General features: G+C 42.4%; 1 protein-coding gene across 1 annotated transcript in view; it reads left to right on the top strand.

The window, feature by feature from the left end:
- The window catches only part of ltn1 (listerin E3 ubiquitin protein ligase 1), a 139,245-nt gene that overhangs the window by 101,604 nt on the left and 23,769 nt on the right, over positions 1–13,872 (top strand). The window contains exons 21-22 of the mRNA XM_041210886.1: positions 1,865–2,009; positions 3,931–4,144. Of these exons, the coding sequence (XP_041066820.1) occupies positions 1,865–2,009; positions 3,931–4,144 (359 nt within the window). The remainder of the gene's footprint in view (positions 1–1,864; positions 2,010–3,930; positions 4,145–13,872) is intronic.

Below are 13,872 nucleotides of genomic sequence, written 5' to 3'. Positions count from 1 at the left end.
GCTTGATGTTGAAGTATAGCTTTGCTTTAGTTCACAAAATACAGCAATAATTTTAATGATAAGAATGTGGGAAAACATGGGAGGAGAAAATTAAATCTGCTGTTTACATGGACCATGTAAAATCTGCCCTAATGAATCTCCTGATGAAACTTTATATAAATTTTATCATGCCAGAATATTTCACACATTAGATTTCTACTGAGGTACAGCAAATGCAGCAGGTTTTTATATTACTACAGTGTCTATACTCAGAAGTACTTGATTAACTGTGAAGTACCTTGGGATGTCCTGGAGCTATGAATAGTGTCAAATAAATGCAAGTTTTCTTTCTATGCTACTCATATGCGACAAATGGGAATGAATGACTAATTAGGTTTTAGTTTGTGATGATTTTTGGTGTGAAGGCTGGAGAGATCTGGAGAGCTACCCTTTTTTTTTTGAATAACGCCGCAGGATCTTTAATGTCCACTAGAGAAGACTGGTGAGACTAAATTTAGTTTTTCATCCGAATGATAGCACCTCTAACAGTGTCAGCCTAGTTTACGTGCAGAACTCTCTGAGGTGAGATCACTATTGGTATATTGATTATATAGGTTTCAGAAAGCAACTTTTCAAATAACCTACAAACATGGATGGAAAATAGAACATAATTACTGGCCCAAGAGCCACATTTGCAACATCCAGAGTAGGGATTCATGCACCTGCAAAGTTCAGAAAATGAGATCTTTTCAGAACCATAAAATTGCAATTGCTAAAAAAAATATAAAAGTAAAGATCAAAATATGCATCTAGTGGGTGAAGGAGAAATCAAAAAAAATTAATAAAAACCTGAATGTTTGTTTGACCTTGATATTTTACCTATTTAAGAACATAAGAAATAGGAGCAGGAGTAGGCCATTCAGCCCTTTGAGCCCACTCTGCCATTCAATGAGATCATGATTGATTTTCTACTTCAACACCATTTTCCTGCACTATCCCTGTATCCCTTGATGTTTTTAATATGTAGAAATCCACTGATCTCGGTCTTGAACATACTTGATGACTGAGCCTCCACAGCCCTCTGAGGCAGACAATTCAAAAGATCCACCACCCGCTGATTGAAGAAATTCCTCCTCATCTCAGTCCTAAATGGCCCGCCCCTTATTCTGAGACTCTGTCCCCTGGTTCTAGACCCCCTCAGCCAAGGGAAACACCCTTCCTGCATCTACTGGGTCGAGCCCTGTAAGAATTTTGTATGTTTAAATGAGATCACCTCTCATTCTTCTAAACTCCAGAGAATAAAGGCCCAGTCTATTTAATCTTTCCTCATAGGACAATCCCTTCATCCCAGAAAATAATTAATGAATATTTATTTACCAGCGCTAAAGGTTTCTGAGCTTTCAACTCCCTTTTTAGTTATTCCAATGTTTGTTCTATTTAAAAATTATCTTTCCTTCTTTCTTTAAGGTAATGTTGAAGGAGGCATAAAGCAGAGAAAAGGTGTCCCTTTACATAATGGATAGAGAACTGTATGGTTGTTCAACCCAAGTAGTTGTCATGCTTTTCTTATCTCTTGGTTAACGTGCAGCATTTATAGAGATTTGCAGGTGGTTTTAACCTACTCTCAAGGCTAGGGATTGTTGCAAGTAAGGATAGGTAAATGATAAATGTTTTTAATTTAGAAAACTCATGTAAAATAAAAAGTCTGGATATCATCTTTTGTAGTAAGAATGAAAAATCAAAGCAAGTCTAAGGTTCCAGATATTGGATGGAAAACATGATCTAATCATTTTAAAATGTTATGTGGAGGAACTTTGACTGTGGCTTACGTTGTTTTATGAACAAGAGTTTTGTAAATGTTTTAACATCTTTGATTTCTGTGCAGCACTTTAAAGCCCCCTGAGCCTAATCTACTTGGAATCAACGTAGAAATTCTACGCTTTCTGAGATTGCTGATCAAACATTTACCAACTTCAGTAACAAGTGAACAGTGGGACTTCATCATGTGCTCTATTTTGACATGGTTGGAGGTAGGTTAGGAACAAGGAATAAACTTAGAAAATGCTGGTAAAACTCAGCAGGTTTGGCAGCATCTGTGGAGACAGAAACAGGAGTTAACATTTCACATCCACATGACTCTTCTTCGGAGCTAGAGAAGTAAAAATGTAATGTGATGGATTTTATACTGTTTAAGAGGGGGTGGAACTAGATAGCAGGTCAGGGGTAGGCGACAGCTAAGGAGAGGCGGAGAGATGTAGGGAGGGAATCGCAGAGTCTGGGGCCTAGCCAACTGAAGGCATGGCTACCAATGGTGGAGCAATTATAATCAGGAATGCACAAGAGGCCAGAATTAGAGGAGCACAGCTACCTTGGAGGCTTGTGGTTTGAAGGAGATTACAGAGGTAGGATGGGGTGAGGGCCTGGGGGAATTTGAAAACAAGGATGAGTATTTTAAAATTCATAAGTTGCTTGACTGGCAACCATTTTAGGTCAGCGAGCACAGGGGTGATAGGGGAACAGAATTTGCTGCAAGTTAAGACAAGGAGAGCGGAGTTTTGGATGACCTCAAATTTACATGTGACAATATGATGACAATGAAAGCTAACACAGGGAATAGTGAAACAGTTCCAGGAGACAAGCAAGCTTATGCCAGTCACGGTGACTCTGCTGTGGTGCCAGTCACGGTGGTTCTTCTGTGCCCATTAGTACATATAGCATCAGAACTGCACTTTTTTTTGAATTGCCCTACTTCTTCCAGGCTGTTAGTGAAACTCTATTACTTGATTCCAGTCACGATGGCTCTGTTCTGCATGTCAGTACGTTTAATGCCATGATCTCAAATATTTGTCAAAATGGAATAACTTGAACTTATTCAGATTTAAATAAATCTCTGATCTTATATCTTCCCCCTCACTGATTTAACTAGTTGATGACGGTGAGCACAGTCTTCGTATCTGTGATGAGATTAATGTAGCATTTTATTTTCTGTGATTTAACATCTCTGGGGAAAAAAATAAAATAATTGTCTCCTTGAGGTAAAGTCTGCTGTTCTGCTGGAAGGTTCACCTAATCTTTCAAATCCTACTTAAAATTTGTGGTTAAGTACATGGGGTACATTGTCAATTTGCTATTCAGGCGTAAAACTAGCAATCCATGTTGGCCATCCATTATAGAAACTGTCCAAATTTCTTTTTAATTCAAGTCAATGGAAATAAGTAATCAAGCTGTTTCTACAGTGGGCAACCAATTTGCAATATTAGTTTTGTATATGTGTGGAAAATTGATAATCTATTCATATTACAGCTAATGCTCTGCATAAAATGATTGTATTAACTCTGCTATAATTCGATTGGAAACTAAATTGGCAAGTGTTTCTTTGAGAGGCTACAGGATGGACAATTTTGAAAGATGGAAAATTGTCAACTGATGCATTAGGGATGCTCGTCAGAAGTTAGGGCAGCACAGATGGAACATTATTGCTACAACTGACCTTGCCATGCTTCCCATAGGAGTACTTGATGCTAATGTTGAGTGCTGAATTGGACGTATGTTTTGTTTCTAAGTGTTAAGGTCCCTCACCTTGAGCATAGAATTTAGAAGAAATATCAATTTAATATTTTAAGTTTCTAAGATGTAAACTATGTTTTTTTGTTTGTGTAAATTCTCAATAAATTTCTATTCAGAGTTGGCATGTGTTTGTTTTATAAAGTATGTAGTATTCATACTAGATAGTTTACAGTACATTAAGTAGAACTCCGCATTCTGCTAAGTGGTACTTCATTTTGTTCCAATTTCTGTTTTTTTTTTGTCACTTGCTCGGCATTTGCAATGTGCTAAATTAGTACGCCTTTCATGCTTTATTCTTCCCAGAGTTTATAGCTTTATGTACAAGTTGATTAGAATGACCGTTTACCACACTATACTTTGTTTTAATTGGCCTTTTTATTTCAGGCTATGAGTGAAACAGTATCACTTGACTCCAAGCCGTTGGTGCTGCATTTTGTTTGCCAGATTTGTGGTATGCTATCGGACCTTTGCTACATGTTTCAGACAATGACACCAGAAATAAGTAAGACTCTTCCTGATAACCTTGCAAACGAATGGGACAACTTCTTTGTGGAAGGAGCATATGGACAGCTGTTACCGCTATTCTTAAAAATTGCAGGTAAGGACATTCACTCATGTTTCTGAAATTCACTGACTGGACTCCAAGTACTTTTGTCAAAAAATACATTCCATAATATAAATATTTTGTGTACTAAATGCAGGATTACGGGATTCTTCCATAGCTAATCAGCTTTCATACTCTGCAATGGAAGAATGAGTATATGTTGGCAGTGTGGAGTACCAGCAAAGAAGTAGCCATATTAAGATATTTTTCCTGTTAATCTTGCAAGTAATTGTCCCTTTCCACACCACATAAAAACCTTTTGCACAGGCTCACACATAAGTTTCTCCCCATACATTTTTAGTATTGGGATCAAGAAAGGTGTCCAAAATGGACCTTGTGCTTCAAGAACACTTAGGTTCATGTGTAAGGAGAGTGTTGCAAACAAAAGATATTCATGTCAGCCTAATTTTTCCCACAAAAAAATTTCTGTTAAATAATATAGTTAAATATTTTTTTTCCCTCTGTCAGCTGTGCTTAGCCTTTTTATTTTCCTGTGCCACGTTTTCCCAGTCTCCCCCAAAGATGATGACTCCTTTTGGGGGTAAGGTTCCCGTGAGTGACTTGCCTATATGAATATCATTCATGTGAATCTTGATTTTTTTTTGACAATGGTTGAATTATAATGCAGTTCAACCCTGTACCCACCTGACATTAACTACATGCACTTCCAGCTATTATTCCTCGACAGTGATCAAGAGTGAGAACCCTGTCAGACTTTTTTTCCCCCTTGGTGGTGGGGCAATCAACTCAGCAATATGACTAGGGTATGCAGGGCACAATTTCAAAATTTGCAGGAAACAAAACTTGGAAGGATTGTGAACTGTGAGGAGGATAGTGATAGATTTCAGGAGGATATAGGCTGCTGGAATGGGCAAACATATGACAGATAAAATTGAATGTAGGGAAGTGTGAAGTGATACACTTTTGGTAGGAAGAGCAAGGAAAGGCAACACAGAATACAGGGTACATTTCTAAAGTGGGTCCAGGAACAGAGACATCATGGACAGAATCTTGCCCTTGTCGGACGGGCTCGGCGGGGGTGGACGGGGAGGGTCAGGAAGCCAACCACGAACAGGGCCTGAAAGCGATTTCAGCTCTGTCTGTGTGAGAGGGAAATGCGAGCGGGGCGAACGCAACCTTCGCGCAGGGAGATGAAGCATTTTCAAAAAAATTAAAGAAATATATAATGTAATAAAACATGTCCCCTCATATGACTGTCACATGAACAAGGACATGTTATTAATTAGATTTAAAATTTTTCATTGTATTTTTATTTGCTTTAGGAAACTTCATCCTGCCCTTGGATGCGGTTTCCTAAAAACAAAGGTTGCTTGATTTTAATAACCTTGTTAATTGCCTTAACAGGCCTTTTAATTGTCAGTGGGCACGCTGCTGATTCTGGCGCACGCCTGCCAAACGAAAGGTTATGCAACTGTGTGTTGATGTCGGGACGCTTGCCCAACGCCAACATGCATCATTTTATGCTCGAGCGGGCCGGACATATGCTTGAGCGGGCCATGCACATGCCCATCAAGCTAAAGGTTTTGCCCCATGTCTCAAATCGTGGCAGGGCAGATTCAGAATGTGGTTAAAAAGGCACACAGGATCCAGGGTTTTATAAACAGAGACATAGAGTACAAAAGCAAAGAAGTTATGATACACTTATTTAAAACACTGGTGTGGCTTCAAGAGTATTGTGTTCAATTTAGAAGGAATGTGAAAGCTTAGAGAGGAAACATTTACAAGAATGGTTCCATGGATGACGGATTTGTTATGTGGATAGATTGAAGAAGTTCAGGTTGTCCTTAGATAAGAGAAGGTTGAGAGGAGATTTGATAGAGGTGTTCAAAATAATGAGGAGTCTGTACAGACTGGATAGAGAGAAACCATTCCCATTGGCGGAAGGGTTGAGAACTAGAGAACATTAATTTAAGATGATTGGCAAAAGAACCAATGGCGCCATGAGGCAAATCTTTTTAACAGCAATTGGTTAGGATCTAGAAAGCAGTGTTTGAGAGTGTGGTGGAGGCAGATTCAACCGTGATTTTCAGAATAGAATTAGATAAGCACCTGGAGAGAGAGAATTTTGCAGAATTAAGGGGAAAGAGTGGGAAAGTGGAACTATCTGAGTTGCTCTTGCAGAGAGCTGGCACAGACTTACTGTAACCTTCTCAAGGGCAATGAGGGACGGGCACTAAATGCAGGCCTTGCTAGCAATGTTCACATCACATTAACTAATGAATAAAAAAAATCGCGCCATTACAGAAAGGATATCAAGGCCATGGAGAGAGTGCTGAAGAGATGTACTGAAATGGTACCAGGGATGAAAGGCTTCAGTTGTGTGGGGAAATTGGGGTTATTCTCCTTAGAGCAAAGACCGTTAAGGGGAAATTTAATAGAAGCTTTCAAATCATGAAGGGTTATGTTAGAGAAATGAGGAGAAACTGTTTCTAGTGGCAAAAGATTTTGCAACTGGAGGACACAAATTTAAGGTAATTAGCCAATGAACTCAAATGACATTGTCAGTTTATGATTTGGAATGGATTGTCTGAAATGATGGTGGAAGCAGATTTAATAATTTCAAAAGTGGGAAAATCTGCAGAGCTATGTGGAAAGAGCAGGGCAGTGAGATTAATTAGATAGTTCTTTAAAGCGCTGGCATAGGAACAATGGGCCAAATGACCACCTATCATTCTATGAAATGGTCAGCCTGTTTTTAAAAGAAAAAATCTTCAGCAGATCACAAAACTGTCTTTCAGTTACAAGACAGGTGGGTGGAATCGTCCCAGAAATTGGCAAAGTCTGATATTGGGCTGGAAAGCAGCGTTTGACTCTCTGATAGCAATAGCAGCTTTTTCCGCCCTACTGTGCAGCACTTTGATGAAAAAATACAGAAGCACGGGCATAACATCGGATTGCTGGCAGGGCGGCCTCTGATTCACTCTCTCCGCTGTCATCTCAGGCCTTCAAGTAATCCGGGCGCCATATTTGAAGGGTGCACCTGCACAGGGCTAGCCCTTCCTAAGGGATCTGAAGTTGCTGGAAAGTCATGGCTGCCAAAAGGAGGAAACATGCTGCCCTCTCTTGCGCCTATTGGACACAGTGGAAGCCTGACGCAAAATCCTCTGCCCCTGCTCTGGGTGAAGACCAGCAAGCAAGGTTACCAATCCAACATGAGAGGCAGTGGCCAGCACCGACTCACTGCTGAAAGAGGATGAATGATCTCCTTTCCACCAGGATAATTTAATCACTCTCAACTCACACACCCACAAACCCATCACACATCCACAGGGATCTCACTCACTGACAGTTCAAGGGATATCACTACTCTCTCACTCTCACCCACCTTCATCTGCCCTGTAGATCATGTCCTCATCCCATCTATGGCACCACTCAGGACCCACACGTGCCAGGCATCCTTCTCATCTGGCCTGGAAGGCATCCTGCTTACACCCTCTCCATCTGTATTCACACAGGACAAGCTGGCACACAACAAAAGGGAGAGGTCGCAGACTGGTGGAGGAATGCATGACATCAAAATCCTCACAGACTTTAAAAATAGAACCATCCAAATGGCCAACAGCATTCAGTGCTGACACTGAGGTCGGCGGTGCTCAACCAAGTGAGGATCCATCAGTGCAATATCCATCAGACAACCATGCTGTGAGTGAGGTCCCCTGTTCCACAGCTCCCTGCCATGCACTAATTATCTCTCCTTGTTTTCTTAAACACATCTGGGAAGCAGCCAAGGGGTTCCACGAGCCAGGTCCTGGATCTAGACCCAAGGATACCACAAATGAGGAACCTGCAGACACCAACATTGAAGACCCGTCACAGCGCTAACCCACAACCTCCGCCAGGGCAGACACATGCCTCAGTGGAGCATAGTTCTAGAGTAGCATTGGGGTCACAGTCTAGTAAGCACATTGCACTGTCTGATCCACAGCAGGAGGAGGCAGCGACTTCCCAGGTTTTCAGCATTCGGAAGACTGCTGAAGGCCAGAAATGGATGAGGAGCAGATGAGGAGCCTCTGGACTCAGTCATACCTCAGTTGCTGGAGCTGCAAAGGCAAGCTCGGGAACATCAGGAAGGGATGTCTCCTGCACTCCTCAGATTGCAAGGCACAATGGAGGAGGCCGTTGGCCTTCAGTCTGAGGTGATAGCGCCAGCATATCAATGCACTGAGATCAACACTGGTAGGCTGGCCTTCGCCATGGAGACCTTGGTCCGGGACGTTGATGCTGCACTGCTGCAGGAGCTGCACTCCATTGCTGAGGCACTTGCAGGCATCCATCAATGCCAACACGAGGGGGTGCGGGTCATCCCAAACTCACCCCAGCTGCCTCTTCCTCTCAAAGAGTCAGCCGGGGGCCCTCAGGGACCCATAGGGAGGAGGATCAGTAGTGCACATCCCAGGGCCATCCACCTAGATATCTCCTGAAGTGCCCATCCCATCTCCATCCCGTCTTCCTATAACCGCAGGAGCTCCAGCTCCATATGCCAAGGAGGGTGCCACTGCCACAGAGCAGACCACGAAAGCAGGCTAGGCCCTCCAGGTCTCAGCCCCTAAGGTAATCTCAGACAACAGGGCATAGCAGTCAGCAGGCCACCTCTACATCCACTGTGGATGTCGTGGAAGCAGAGTTAGAAAGCTCAAGAAAATTTAGTTGCACAACTTGGGCAAGGGTGTTAATCACTTGTACTTAATATTGACCATACACTCCCAAGAATGCCTCCTGTCTATGACTCTTTGTTATGTTGAGCAGAGTTGGTGTCAATCAGATATGAAATCTTGTTTCCTGCACAAAATGAAGGCTACTATCGCAGTCCAGGGCCTCTTCCTGTGCAGAGTATACCCTTTTGAGCACAGTGATTGTCCGGCTTCAGAGTCACTGTTCAGATTAGTGATGTGTGCACCTCCATGTGGCTTGTGTTTGCTGCCAGAATCTTGTACCTCCAAGTATCACTGAGTTCTATGGTGTTCTCTGTGTGTTCTCAGCACCTTTGAGGTGGGACTGTGCCCCCATATTGACACCATTCCTGAGAAATGAAGGTATGGTGCTGAAGAGAACAGGTGAAGAAGCTTGCCAAATGATCAAGTTGCCTTAAAGTCCATGTGATTGCTCTTTGTCAGCAGTGTCTTGACGATATGAGCCTCTTCACAGAGCATATGTGCGCTACCCTCAGCCAGAAGGGTGTCAGATGTTCCCAGATGCAATGTGAAGATCTCAGCAGGGTCATCACTGCATCTCATCATCGTCCTCCTGGAATCTTGCAGCAGTGAGGGCCTCATGACTATGTCTGCCTCGTCTGACCAGTGCAATGGCCTCATCGCCAGCATTCTCGCCTTCCAGGACCTCATCACCCTTATCCTCTTTGACTTCCCCCTCATCAGAGGAGATATGCAGCTCTTCCATCTTATCACCATCCAGGTCCTCCCCTATTTGCACCGCCAGGTTGTGTAGCGCGCAGCAAGCCACGATGATGTGTGACACCCTCTGGGGAATATACTGCAATTCTCCTCCTCCTTGACTTGGCTGACTCCAAGCATAGAAACATAGAAAATAGGAGCAGGCGTAGGTCAGTCGGCCCTTCAAGCTTGCTCTGCCATTCAGTGTGATCATGGCTGACCCTCTATCTCAATGCTGTACTCCTGCGCTCTCCTCATACCCCTTGACTCCTTTAGAGTCCAGAAATTTATTTCCTTTTTAAATATATTTCGTGATTTGGCCTCCACAGCCTTTTGTGGTAGAGAATTCCATAGGTTCACCATCCTCTGAGTGAAGACGTTTCTCCCCATCTCAGTCCTAAATGGTCTACCTGCATCCTGAGACTGTGACTCCTTATCCAAGAGCCCCCCAGCTTGAGGAAATATCAACCCTGCAATCCAGTCTGTCCATCCCTGTCAGAATTTTGAACGCTTAAATGAGATTTCCTCTTATTCTTCTGAATGGCAATGAATAAAGGTCTAATCGGCCCAATACCTTCTTGTATGACAATCCTGCCATCCCAGGAATCAGTCTGGCGAACCTTCGCTGCACTCCTTCTGTGGCAAGTATATCCTTTCTTAGGTAAGGAGACCAAAAATGCATACAGTGCTCCAGGTGTGGTCTTACCAAGGCCCTGTACAGCTGCCATAAGACATCCTTGCTCCTATACTCAAGTCCTCTTGCAATGAAGACCAACATACCATTTGCCTTCTTAACTGCTTGCTGCACCTGCAGGCTTGCTTTCAGTGATTGGTGTACAAGGACAATGATGTCCCTTTGTACATCAACATCTCCCAACCTATCACTATTTAAATAATAATCTGCCATTCGTTTTTCCTACCGAAGTGGATAACTTCACACTTATCCATGTTATACTGCATGTCAGTTGAGCTCAAGCTAAACACTCTCAGCTTCAGTGGAGTACTCATCTTTGACATGTTTTTCCATTAGCCCAGCCGTTTTCCTCCCCTCCACCCCACGTGTGTTTGTGTTCAAATTTCAGTCAGTGCTGCCATGACACCGAAGTTGCCTTCTCCCCTCCCCCTTTGCACTGTCACCCTTGTCCCGAGGTTGTCTTCTCCACCTTCCCTGCCCTTGCCCTGTTGCCCCGAGGTTGTCTTCTACCTCTTCTCACTGGCACTGTTGCCCTTGCCCCAGCTCCACAAGCCAGCCACGACGAAGCTGCTGCGGAGTCTTACCTGTGCCCCCTCACACAACATCCCCCATCCCCACACCAAATCCACAGAGTCGCTGGGATCATCGCGAGCACGTCACAAAAGTTATGTCACTCACCTCCAAGTTCCCCTTGATGTTGAAATTGCCAGGTTCGCGACTTTTAAAGGCAGTTGTAAATCACACCATTGTGAAATCACACCAACATGGAATTTCAATTTGATATGGGAGGGATGATTCCGGCATGTGGCCACAATAATTAGATTCCATTTTTATTAAAATTAAGTTCCCGACGTTCAACAGTGGGAAACATGGCCCGCCATTCCCCCTTCCCGGGGGAAGGGGACAATCGCATCCTGGATTTACGTTGGCGGGAATTGCGACTAGGGCCTTCTCACGAGATTCTCTGGTCTCACCACCGAGCACGCCCATCATGATCAGGCACTGAATATCCTGGCCAGTGAAAGAAAAATCTTTCAGTTCTACAGCACCTTTCCCAAGCTCAGGACATCCCAAAACACTTTACAGCCAATTAAGTACTTATTGAAACACAGTCATCAATGTAATGTAGGGAAATGAGGCAGCAAATTTCTGCATTGTAAGGCCCCAAAAATAACAAGATAAATGACCCCTTAATCTTGGTTGAGGACTAAATATTGGCCAGTGCACTGGGAATACCCTCCTCTTCTTTACATTGTTAAATAGGACCTTTTAAGTCCACTTGAAAGGGATGATGGGGCTTCTGTTTAAGGTTTTATCTCAAAGAGCGGGCAGTGTCTGGATACTTCCAAAAGAACTGAGTTATCTGTACAGATATTCCCCATTTGGAGTGCATGTTTTTTTACAGCGATTTTCAAATAAGGGAACTTTCCCAAATAGCGCTGCCAGCCATGACCTCGATTTTTGATTTAGCCCAGTTACTGCCCGTGTGTCAAGAAGCACATTTGGTCAGTCATTTGGAGCCATGGCTAGGTTACCTTATTTGAATAGCATCTTGTGAGTGGGCATTATGGACAGGTAAGGAGCTCTTTAAAACACCTCCACAACTTTAGCCTGTTGCCCAATCAATCTTGGTACTGGTGTTCTGATGAGAGATCCAAACTGATGAGAGATCCACTCCACCCTTTCTGTTATCAGGGGCCATGTTTGGGATGGATAAAGTTTACACTGACCCAAGTCCCTATGCAGAATGGCTGCAGATAGGATTATGAGCTAAGATCCAGCATTCTCTGGCTTTGTCAGAAATCACACCTCCACCAGGTCTGTTGGGGTTCAGCTTCCGCCATCAGAGCTTCATTACAGCCAAAGAATTTTGGTCCCTGTAGTTAGGCAAATGATATCACATCAAGTGTCACATCATCCTGAAACTGATCATCCGAGCTTCTGCATTTGGTGCACATTTGGTAAATCATTACTTGTTACCTTGTCACATTCATGTGTTTGGGTTTAATTAATAGATAAATTACATTAAATGCATTCAACTCATACACGAAAATAAGTTTTTAATCTAAAAATTACAGGTCTGGAATGTAACTCACCCTTATTGAATGCTTTCTTATGGGAAAGTTGTTTTCATTTAGCATTGTTCCCATTTAGCATGCCATTTTTCAGGAACACATTAGACGTGGCAAATAAGGGATGGCTATCTATACTTCTGTCATGTAACTATCTGTGACCAGGTATAAGATAGCAGTAGTAGAAGACAGCAAACAGGATCACCTAATTAGTTCATTAGTTGGGCAATGCCATTTTGGGATGAAGGAGCATCAAGCAAAAGGAACTTTCTTGGACCTTTGCATGTTTTTCATAGTTGCCACCTGTTATTTTAGAGAGTTGTGAGGATGTGGAATTAGTTGAGGCAAAAAACTATATCAACATTCAAAATTAAGTGAATGAAGAAAAAGAAGTCAAAGAGATATGTGAACAGGGTGGGTGAATGTGATTAGAACTATTTGCTCACTTGAAGAATAAAAACTGCCATGGACTAATTAGACCAAATAGCCTGTTTACATGTTGTAATTTTTATCTAGTTTTTCCTGTACTTTGTGATAAAAGCTGCAGGGGATTTTCAAGCTTAAAAAATCAGAAAATTCAATTGATTGCAAAACTGGACTCCCTGTATTTTAAAGGCCTGATGCCAAAATTCAAATTATTTTTAAATGGAAATATACTATTTAAAAAAAAAACAAATAACATTCTAAAGCTACTTTGCACTTAATCTGATATGAAATAGAGGAGGCTGGAATCTCTAAGGGAGTTGTGTATTTTTTCCTGAGGGTGATTATTTTATGGAATAAATTACAACTGATGTGTAAAGCCTGGATTTAGTGGGCTTAATTAGAAATAAAGTTGGACATGTTTTTCGTTGAAGAAGGAATTGGTGTATAATCTTTATATAGCCAAAGGTTATAATTACTGTTCCCATGTCCCAGCAGGTTTGTCCCAGTTTTCATTTTTTCAATTATTGTAAACTAACAATACTGCATGTGCCTTGGCTGAGGTCCTAACTCTGTAAGCTGGAATACATAATTCACTTCAATTTGTACTGGCTACACATCATTCTTTTCTTAAAAGCTTGTGTACAATTTCTGTGCACATATTCTATTGTCTGTATCAGCACGCACAGTAATGGTGACGTGGCAAGATGTGCCGAAAGCCAAAGCGTCCTGTATTATAGGTCACACATTTTATTTACTATTGGTGCCCCATCAGAGGTAATGTAAGGAAGTACAGTCATACTGATGAGTTAGTCAGTTTTATTTTTATATTTGCTCATGGAATGTAAGCATTCCAAGGCTGGTATTTATAGCCCATCCCTAATTGCTTTTGAGAAGGTGGTGGTGAGCTACTGCAGGTGGTGTGGTACAGGCATTCCCACAGTGCGGTCAGGAAGGGAGTTCCAGGATTCTGACCCAGTGATGATGAAGGAATGGCAATATATTTTCAAGTTAGGATGGTGTGTGAATTGGAGGGGAACTTGTATGTTCCTGTGCACCTATTGTCCTTGTTATTCTAGGGAGTAGTGGTCTTGGGTTTGGAAGGTACTGTTGAAAAAGTCA

The sequence above is a fragment of the Carcharodon carcharias genome, chromosome 18 (assembly GCF_017639515.1).
Source record: "Carcharodon carcharias isolate sCarCar2 chromosome 18, sCarCar2.pri, whole genome shotgun sequence".
In the NCBI taxonomy this organism is placed as follows: domain Eukaryota; kingdom Metazoa; phylum Chordata; class Chondrichthyes; order Lamniformes; family Lamnidae; genus Carcharodon; species Carcharodon carcharias.
This window is presented reverse-complemented; position numbering and strand designations above follow the sequence as displayed.